The sequence below is a fragment of the Boleophthalmus pectinirostris genome, unplaced genomic scaffold (genome assembly GCF_026225935.1).
Source record: "Boleophthalmus pectinirostris isolate CB_2022bp ecotype Guang Dong unplaced genomic scaffold, ASM2622593v1 HiC_scaffold_20, whole genome shotgun sequence".
Taxonomy (NCBI): domain Eukaryota; kingdom Metazoa; phylum Chordata; class Actinopteri; order Gobiiformes; family Gobiidae; genus Boleophthalmus; species Boleophthalmus pectinirostris.
In genome coordinates, this window is record NW_026571153.1 from 32,097,122 (window position 1) to 32,107,623 (window position 10,502).

Here is a 10,502-nt window from a genome sequence, read left to right on the forward strand (position 1 = left end):
CACTAATCTGCTGAGCAAAGGTACTGAGAGACACCTTTGAAAAAAAATAAAATAATAATAATAAATAAATAAATAAATATATATATATATATATATGCATATGTATATGTATGTAGAAGTAGGATGGCTCAGAAAGAGTTAAAGTATGTCATAATGTCCTTCCTCTTGTCCTTTTTACAGCCAAGACGTTTTTCTGGCTGTATAATTTCATTATTTTGTACTTACAATAATTAGATTTTTCTGTACTTTATATACCTGCATATCTAATTACTAGTAGTACTACATATTTAATGTACCACTTAAATAAGTGTAACGGTATATAGAACAAAATAATCTTGATGAGAATATTCTGTTTTGATTCAAATATAACTTTACTTTTTATTTTAAATGTCATATAACAGAGAACTCAGCACTACTTCCAGTATATTTGTACATTTCTTTTCATTTTGTCACAATTCACTGAAGTAAAACTATGATAAATATTTACTACAGATACTATCCCACCCAAGTCATTAATAGAAAAACATGAAAAGTAGTTCTATGTACTTCAAGTTAAAGCTGATCAAAATATCCAAGACAATTAAGCACAAAATCTAACAGAGCATCAGAGCACTAACTAAAAGACTGACACTATTATTACAGAGTTATTCACTGTGTGGTAAACACAGGGTGGAGTACACAGGAGCCTCTTCAGTTGTGGCAGTTGGACACCAGGGGGCGCTGCTGTGTTTGGAGAAATCCACTTGAGTGTATGTGAGTGTACTGGAGCTGTCTGCCATCTGCAAGTGGAACATACAGAATATTATCAGTGTGGGACGTAAAAGGTTTATATTATGCTCTTTTCTGATTTATGTTCATTACTCAAACAGAAAACACTCTGTTCCACCTTGTGATGTCATGATTTAGTACAGCAAATGCTCCACTGTGTTTTTAAACTCCCTGGAACTGTCAGTCTCTCCTGAACTAAAGGTAAAAGGAGCTGTTCACTTGAAAACTACCACTTCATGACATCACAAGGTGGAACAGAGCTGTATGAGCTTTGGAAATGTAGACAGACTAATAATAAAAGATTAGACAAACTTGTGAATGAAACAAAACAGAACTCTGGTATGTTTTTGATAACAACATTCTAAGATGGCTTAAAGCCAGTGTTGGGCAAGCAGTAAATTAGTTACAGTTATTCATCACTTTTCCCTCAAATTTAGTGTTAGTGACTGAGTTACTGTGTGATGAAAGTAACTTTAATACATATTGTAACTATTAGAACAATTAGAAGAAAAATCCTCAAAAATACACCCCAGCTGCTTTTTCAAGAAAAAACAATATTCAGCTTTATTTGTCCTGCAAATCCCTAAATGCACTGAGAGCCAGTGTGACAGAAGCAATTCTCCTTCACAGAGCTCAAAAGCACCAACTCACACTCACAGTTGTTTAGTCACAACAGCACAGGGCAAACAGCTGTCCCCTTTACACAGCACACTGTGTCCACACTGCAGTTACCAAACACACTGAAACCAGAACATTACACACATGTGCCACATGACGGCGCTTATACATGTGTAAACCTTATACATGTATAAACCTTAAACATGTGTAAACCTTATACACATATAAACCTTATACATGTGTAAACCTTATACACATATAAACCTTATACATGTGTAAACCTTATACACATATAAACCTTAAACATGTGTAAACCTTATACACATATAAACCTTAAACATGTGTAAACCTTATACACATATAAACCTTAAACATGTGTAAACCTTATACATATATAAACCTTAAACATGTGTAAACCTTATACATATATAAACCTTAAACATGTGTAAACCCAGAGGTGAACTTCCAAACAGATATTAGATGAGCTGCACTTATTACTTACTAACACTGTGTGACTGTGTTATTCCCAGAGCTGCTCAAAGCTCACAAGAATCCATTTTGTGTAATATAGGACTTAAAGGTCCTTAATGCTCTAAAAATATATGTTCCAAATACTTGTGTTGTGTGTTGTTCTGTGGGCATCAGAGCTGAGTGATCAGTCAGTCTCTGAGATGTTCCAGCTGCTCCAAAAGGATCGTGTCATTTCTATATGATCAATATAATATCCTGAGTGGAGACTAAAGCATGAGAGAGAGAAATGTTACACACACCTTTAAACTGAGAAACCATTTGGCGTCATGTTGAAAAGGCCTCCATTAAGTCTCACAGCACTACATTCATGTAAAATGTCAAAATAAAGCAGATTTAACACTAGCCTCTGGTCCTTGTTGCTCGCTCTGTTCCCGGGGACCATGGGCTCAGGAACTATTGGAGAAAAGTCACTGACTGTTTGATTGTGTTAACTGGAGTGGAACCTGTTCTCCATCTTCTCAGTGTTGACACACAAATCTTTTTTCAGGAAGGAAGTTGAAAAATATGATTGGCCTTACCACAGCCAAATCAACTTATAGCTCGGAGATGGAATTTTATTTATTTATTTATTTTTTTGCTTTTTGGACATTGAGTGTAAAGAACTGACAGACCATGTTAAAAGGTTCTGCTCAGAAATATGAAACTATAGTGTCAAAAATTCAATGTGAGAACTTCCTCTTGTGGGATCAGTCTGTAGTTATATTTACCAAAGTCATGGTTCCTGTTTTAATCATATCTGGCCACAAGTCTAAAAGAAAACCTCTAAGCATTTTGTTTGTCTAAAATGAAAGAACAATGTAAAGTGACGGTTGATCTGAAGTCAAGTCTTTTACCTGAGCTCCATCAGGAGCAGAGCACAGACTGTAGCTGGAGCTCTACAGGAGCCCCTCTGCTCTGTCTGCTCGGACGTCTTCATACATACAGCTGCTCTGCAAATTAAAACATATCAATTAAAGAGTTACACTATTTTTTGATCTATGTTCTAATGTCGTTTCCTCACAAACAGACGTGGAGTTGTGTTTTGTTTCATTCACACATGTTTAACACACACACCTGCAGATTTAGGCTGAGTTCTTCTCTCAAACAGAAAACACTTTGTTCCACCTTGTGATGTGTTAATAAAGGGAATGCTCTACTGTGTTTTGTAAATCCATACAAATTCACTGAAATCATCTGGATGATTTCAGATGTGCAATTGACCATCTCTACTGAACTAAAGGTAAAAAGGTCTTCTCAAAGTGCGACACTGTAGTTGTTATTCATTCTCTCCACGTTCGGTGGTGGTAGCTTGGCAAGGTGGGTGAAGTGCTTTACCGTTAAATATCAACTAACAGCCCGGGCATTTATTTCTTTCAGTCACATTTGCAGCCAGATTTGTGAAGAATCCCTCAGTCGTCCAGGGAGAATTCACGGTGAGGAGAAAATTCAGTTTGTCGACTGGACAAAAGTTAGTTTGGTTGAAGACGTTTCGCAGCTCATCCAAGCTGCTTCTTCACTTCTGGTCAGACGCTGGTGGACACTTCCTTATATCTGTCTGCAAAGAGGAGTTAACTAACTATTCTGAAACTACACCCAGTACAGGTCAATAGGTCTAACTAACAAACAGAAACTGTAAACAAGTGTGTGTGTGTTAGTTTCAGTGTAGTTAGCTCCTCTCTGCAGACAGATACGTATAAGGAAGTGTCCACCAGCGTCTGACCAGAACTGAAGAAGCAGCTTGGATGAGCCGCGAAACATCTTCAACCAAACTCACTTTTGTCCAGTCGACAAACTGAATTTTGCCACTTGCCACTTAACAGATTAGGCATTTATTTGAGACCAGGCAATTTGGGGCAGGCGATTAATTCCTTCCTCACAAAAATCTCGCTCAGCAAACCTGGGAAACTCAAATTCTTTAATTTAATTATTTTTTTTTTTTTTATTTACTTTAATATTTTATTTACAGTTTTTAGAGCAGTTATAAGATGACTTGATGACTACCTTGTCGGCACGATTCCTGCTGCCTCATCCCCTCATCCTCAGCCTTTCCTCGCCCCTTTACCACAACTTTCCTTTCACGCTGCAGCAGCTACGATGACATTGCTCCAAATGAACTGAAGTCAAACTGCTGCTATGTCTCTAAACATCACGCTCTCTGTGGTGTCGCTGCTCTGATCATCTTGGTTAACCAATATCTGGAAAAAAATATCTGGACGGCTGGATTAGACTGCATTAGACTCTGAGTTTATTTCAAATTCGCGCTTATTTATCAAATATACCCCTGCACCTGCCATTTAAAAGGGACCCGGCGGTTAATTAAAACCCGGCTATTAGGGGCTGAATGGCCGTGCAGGACCAGGGTCACAGACAGCGGGCGGACAGGAGAGAGCAACTGAAGGAAACACAAACAGGTTTTAACTGTCACCAAATACAGAGTGCAGCCATGTTGGGTTTTATAACTCAGGCTCTGACTTTCTCTGACTTTCCAAGAGCAAATTCTGAGATCACAGAGTGTTCCAGTTGTCATTAATCACAGTAACTGTTACCTAACAACCATGATGTTAACAAGAACCAAAACTTGTCTAAATCACACAATAGTTATGATTAGACTAATCAAAAACCTTTATTTCATTATATAAATGTTTAGACAGAAAAAAATTGATTCTTGCAAAACTCACAACTACTTCCTATACTTTTGTACTTTTCTACTTCTCTCCTCAAAGTGACACTTAACCGATATAAAACTGTGATAAATATTTACCACATGTACTATCCCATCAAACCTTTAAATGACTCAACTTTCTTGAAAATCTGGATGTTCAGAACTCTCACCTCTTGTATTTGAGCGTATACTGGGATGTCAGGAGCTCCTGTGGGAACACAAACACACATATAAGTTCAGACTTAAGTCCACATGTTGACTTTGCTGTGAGCTGCAGGTGTGTGACCTGGTGTTGTTCTCGCTCTCTTTCTCCTGTACAGTATGAGTGAGGTGAGTGTCACTGACAGGATGAGCAGAGCGCTCAGGCTCAGTCCTACGTACAGCGCCACCTCTGGAACAACAGACACACACACTCAGCTCAAGACAACATGAACATGACTTTAACCAAACAAGGAAACAAGAGTCTGTCAGAGGTGTAACTTTGATCAACAAGGAAAGTAGAGTAAAGTTACATTATATCCTGTCCTGCTCCTCTCACCTTAAAGAACACATATTGTGCTCGTGTCTGCTGTACAGTTATAATCTACGACAGCCTGGATTATTATGTTATAATTTGTAAATTTTAAATCACAATATTCATCTTCAACTAAGACTTAATAAAAGAAACAAGTCCACTGACTTCTGCATTAGAAAACTGTGGGTCCAGTGGGAGCTGACGTCAAAGTAAACATCATCACAACAAAGAGCCGTGCAGCTTTCAGCTCCTCCTACTGATAGCCGCCTTCGACTGCCGCCCAGATCTCCCTGCACCAGTCTCTTATGGATCCTCCTGCGGGTGGGGGGTCCACGGGAGGACAGCCACCAGACGCTCGATGTCAAACACCCACCCCAGGCCTGGCTAGAGGGTGGGGCCCGGTAACGCCAATCTGGGCAACGTCACTGGCCTAACCACTCTTACTCTGACCCGTCCCCCTGCACCTGTTTGCCTTGGGTGACCCTCCCAGAAGCATGAAGCCCCGACAACATAGCTCCTGGGATCATTCAGGCACTCAAACCCCTCCACTACATTAAGGTGGCGGTTCAGTAGCTCAGTTGGTAGAGCATTCGCCCACTGATCTGAAGGTTGGCGGTTCAATTCCAGCTGTTGACATAAAAAAACATCACAGGTTGAGTGGTCAGATCCACTGACCCACAGGTTGGCTGATGTGATTCCAGCTCCCACAGATGAATGCTGTCGTTGTGTCCTTGGGCAAGACACTTAACACACCTTGCTCGCTTGTGTCTGTGTACACTGGTGTGTAATTGTGTGTGTGAATGGGTGAGTGGTTCCTTGTTGTAAAGGGCTTTGAGTGCCTTGAAGGTGGAATAGCGCTATAGAAAAATGTGACCTTTACCATTCAGGAAGGGGCAAATCAAATTAAGAGATTAAGAAAATAAAATTAGAGAATGAAGTGTGTACATCACAGAGGGTGAAAACAGAGGTTGAATGACAATTTGGTGGCTCAAACATGCAAGAATCACTCCAAATACAACTTCAGAGGGTCAATGTAAAAAAGAAACAATTATAAAACAGTTAAAGCTCTGAAAAGGTTTTACATCATAGGTCTGCTTTAAAGGGGCATGATGTAACTTTTCTGGTGGAGTGTAATAGCCTGGTGGCAACCTTAGCGGTTTTAGGAGGAACAGAGTCAAGTTGAGCCAGTTTACAGTGCAGATCCCAGTGCATTTATTCCCGAAAAGACAAAAAAACAATTTACAAAAGTTCCAAAAAAAAAAAAAAGGTTAAAAACAGGCATAGCAGTTACCTGCGCTCACACAGCACCTCCCTGAACAAGGTGAGGCTGGCTTCTTTTAAAGGCCCTGTCCTAATTGGGTGAGCCCACAACGATCAGGTAAGCTCCAATAATTTGTACATTTAATATCTAAAAGCAAACTATCAAAACAGTGCCCAAACAATATCCAATTGCATCAATTACAAAAATGTATATCTCTTTATTTAAATTAGCAGTGTTTAATGTTTTAAAATACTAAATAGAACAAGTTAAAAATTTGTGTTCCCCTCCTCCAAACAACATGGTTGGCTGCCCCGGAACCTTCTTAAGGTGCTCTGGCTCCCCGGGGACTCTTTTGGCCGGAGCACCTGAGGCAGACCACACCAGAGGGGAAGTACAATTACTTTAACACAATTACTTCGATTTAAATGCACTTTTACTTTTCCTTATTTCCTTTTCTTTTACAGGTAACTTCAATCTGCACATACTCAATTATTCCAATAAACCTTTCTAAAACTTTTTCAGTTTCTCATTATTTTACCCTTTAATTAGCCCTAGGCCCAAGTAATGGACTGGCTACATTACATGGAGTCACCTGCCGTTGTTTTGCCTGGTATGTTCCACAGTACGACAAACTAATCTAAGCATGTGACACCACCAGGCTGCGTTACAGGTCAGATCTGTGGAGAGGAGGTTTTTCAGGGTATTTCTGAGCAACAAAAACATGTAATTGAATCATTGCAACATAGATAAGTTTAATGCCGCACTGTGGAACATTCAAGGCAAAGCAATAGCATCTTCATGAGATGAGCAGCTGCTGGACCCTCATCCAGAAAAGTGACATGCACCTTTAAATGCACCTTTAAGAATGCACAGTGACTCAAATGTTTCAGTGCTGCAGTGATGAATAGAACCATCTCATGTACACACTCTGAACACAAAGAATCATCATTAAATTCATGCACCACTTTGATATTGTTCAACCATTTATTTGACGCCTTCTGTGGATTTTGATATGGTGCTGCACAAGCGCTGTTGGTATTTTCTCTGCAGATAGAGCAGCTCCACGTAACAGATTGTAACACATTTTTCATGTTCATGTTACTTTCTGATTTGTAGTTGATGAAAATACTTACATAAGACATAATTACATACAGACAACACACAGCAGTCTCATTTTACCCAGAGAGCATCATTTACTATGTATATCTGTACTACGACAAAGAAATCAGTAACAGACCATTTAAAGTCAAGTGTAAAATACAGTAAACAAGATGTATTTAAATCATTAGTTAAACTGTTTCAACATAATATTGCTCAACCTGCAATGATAATCAAACAAAAATGGGAGGAGGATCTTAATATTAAAATCAAAGATGACATATGGAAACGGGCGTTAAATGATCTTCATTACTGTTCTATTAATGCCAGACTACAGCTGATACAATTTAAAGTCATACATAGGCGACATTATTCAAAAGTAAAGTTAAATACATTTTTTCCTCAAACATCACCTCTGTGTGATAGGTGCAAGACAATTGATAGGACACTTGAAAACCAATTCTGGTTATGCCCAAGAATCCAAGATTTCTGGAGCTCAATATTTAAATGGTTTTCCCGTGCTTTTAAGGTAACTATAGACCCTGATCCTGAAACGGCTCTTTTGGGGTTTTCTGCCATTTTGGAAAGTATGGGTCATGATGTCACCACAGTAGTAACTTGATAGCTAAACGATGTATTTTAAAACTCTGGACATCAGATTCTCTTCTTTGAAGCCTGGCTTAGAGAAATGGTGGTGCTGCATATTGAAAGACTGAGGTATGAGGTGTCAGGCAACCAACAAAAATTTCAGAAGGTATGGAGACCCATTTTAGAGTATCTGAATTTGTAGTGGGTCCCTCAAGAAGAACTTGAGAATGTTGTCATATGATGTAGCTGTGGACATTTATATTCAGTTTTTTTTTTTTATTGTATGAGTGTGCCCCATGGTGTGTTTGTGTGTTTTATTTTTTTGTTTTTGTTTATTTATTTTATTTAGCATTTATTTTATTTCTTAATGTTATGCTTCATTTTATCTTATATGTATATTTATATTTATTTTTGTTATTATTTGGCCATGTCATTTACACATGTTTCTGTTATGTAAGTCATATAGAATGTGAATTTAAATTCCGTTTATTTAATGTATGTGTATGTGTATATATGTATATTTATGTATGTATGTACGTATATGTGTATGGATATAGATATTATTATTAAAAAAATATATATATTTATCTATTTTTCTTTTTATTGTTGTTTGGGAGTGTTTGTTCTGAACTGAAAATGTGAATAAATACAGTTATAAACAGGATGTATTTAAGAGAAGAGTGAAGTGTGGACGTACCAGACCGTGGGGTGTGATCCTCATGAGGTTTTCTGGGGGTCTCAGGGGAAAGACCTCCAAGAACAAGAAGAATGAAACAAAAAACTTACAATGTCCTTTTCAATTAGCAATGGAGAATAAAATGTAATATTTAAGTTGTAAAGCCTACATTCTACTATTTAAACAATATCCATAAACTTACCACTTGAGACTTTAATTATAAAATCCTCATGTGCATATGTCCAGTTTTCTTCCAGTGTTCTTGAACCACATCTGTATGTTCCAGCGTCAGACAAGGTCACATTCCGGATGCTCACGTTCATCACATAAGGATATGAACGCTGCTTCTTCATTTCAAGACTGTATCGTCCGTTATCTCCTTTGTTAGAGGAAGTTTGAACCAAAATGTTTTCTTGTTTTTCACAATCATTTCTACACAAGTATTTCCAGGATCCATATGTGTCAAACAAACATTGGACTGTGATGCCGTCTCCTTCTGTTTTTTCATAAATGTCCACAGCTTTGGTGAATAGACTTCCACTACAAAGCACTGTTCAAAGAGATCAACATGTTAAACTGATAGAATAATAAAAGCTCAAATTGTCACGAGTAAACTTACCCAGAAACAGCACAGATACAAAGTCCATTTTCATGTTGATGCTTTGAATTTATCTGCATGTTTAATTTAGTCACCAGGAAGTTTCTGTGTTATAAAGGTGATGTCTACTTCAAGCTCAACACGTCACTCTTTCAGCTTCCTGTTCAGTCTTGCCCTTCATACTTTCATACGTATATATTTCCTCTCTACAAACCACAAAACTGCTCTAACTCAAAAAGGCACATTGCATTTTACGGAAGCCATGAGAGGCAAAAGAGAGAGGAAAAAAAAGAGGCAGGTAATTTGGGCTCCATATTTTAAGTGTTTTTTTTGTTTTTTTCAACTCAAAAAAAACCCCAAAAACAAACAAAAAAAAAACTTTTTTTTTCTATAAAAAATACAAATTTCTAAAAAAAAACAAAAAACCCAAAAGTATTATTATTATTATTATTATTATTATTATTATTATTATTATTATTATTATTATTATTAGTGTTAGTGTTAGTATTATTAATTTATTATTATTATTTTATTTTTTTTCCCAGTATATTCCTGTAAATACCAAACTTCAGTGGTGGCAAACCAGTGGAAGATTAGGATGTGGGAGGCCGGGGTTTGAACCTCACGTGTTCCTGGTTACTTGTGTATTCACTCTGGTTGACTGCTGCTCCAGGCTGGAAGACAGAACGCTGCACTGCCTCTGTGGTTTTAGTGGGACTGAGGTGCACCCTGACGCAGAGAGCGGTTGGGTTTCCAGGAGTGGACATTCTGCATTTTGTGTGTTCTCGTTGTGATGGGATTTGTGTGGATATTTGTGTTATTACAACATTCACGAGCGACTTTTGGAGCTGTGCGTAAAACTGCTCCTGTCCAACATGAGAGTAGGGTGCTCCAAGCAAACATGCCTGGCAAGAGGAGCTCATGGGGATTTGGGACAAACATGCGGCATATACTTTCATCCAGCATCAGTACCAAGGGTGTAGTGGGTGTTGTACGCCCTCCACCCACTTCTCCCAACGTGAGATTTAAAAAATAACAAATATAAAATAGCTACAACTTAAAATGTTTTTATTAAAGCCAAATCAAATATCCAGCACAAATGATGTATGATAGACAAACATGAATCATTTGTATTTTTTACTTTACACTTATATTTAGTTTGCAGGACTGCAGTTTATCATCCCACCTGCCCGCTCCTGCGTTGTGCAG

The 10,502-nt window shown here is 38.0% G+C and overlaps 1 protein-coding gene across 3 annotated transcripts; it reads right to left on the bottom strand.

Moving 5' to 3' along the window:
• Nucleotides 1-358: 358 nt before the first annotated feature.
• LOC110160236 (uncharacterized) lies at nucleotides 359-9,434 on the bottom strand. Of its 3 annotated transcripts, none has more exons than XM_055156508.1 (7): nucleotides 9,315-9,404; nucleotides 8,898-9,235; nucleotides 8,717-8,770; nucleotides 4,845-4,949; nucleotides 4,729-4,766; nucleotides 2,751-2,846; nucleotides 641-779 (listed from the first exon to the last, which is right to left on the bottom strand). In XM_055156508.1, exons 1-6 carry the CDS (start codon nucleotides 9,371-9,373, stop codon nucleotides 2,793-2,795), a joined length of 648 nt encoding a protein of 215 aa, XP_055012483.1. In that variant the 5' UTR covers nucleotides 9,374-9,404; the 3' UTR covers nucleotides 641-779; nucleotides 2,751-2,792. The 3 variants fall into 3 exon arrangements, 2 of the variants coding, with proteins under 2 accessions (XP_055012482.1, XP_055012483.1); XR_008632574.1 differs by having other exon boundaries at nucleotides 743-779; nucleotides 2,751-2,841; XM_055156507.1 differs by lacking the exon at nucleotides 2,751-2,846 and having other exon boundaries at nucleotides 359-779; nucleotides 8,898-9,245; nucleotides 9,315-9,434.
• Nucleotides 9,435-10,502: the final 1,068 nt, after the last annotated feature.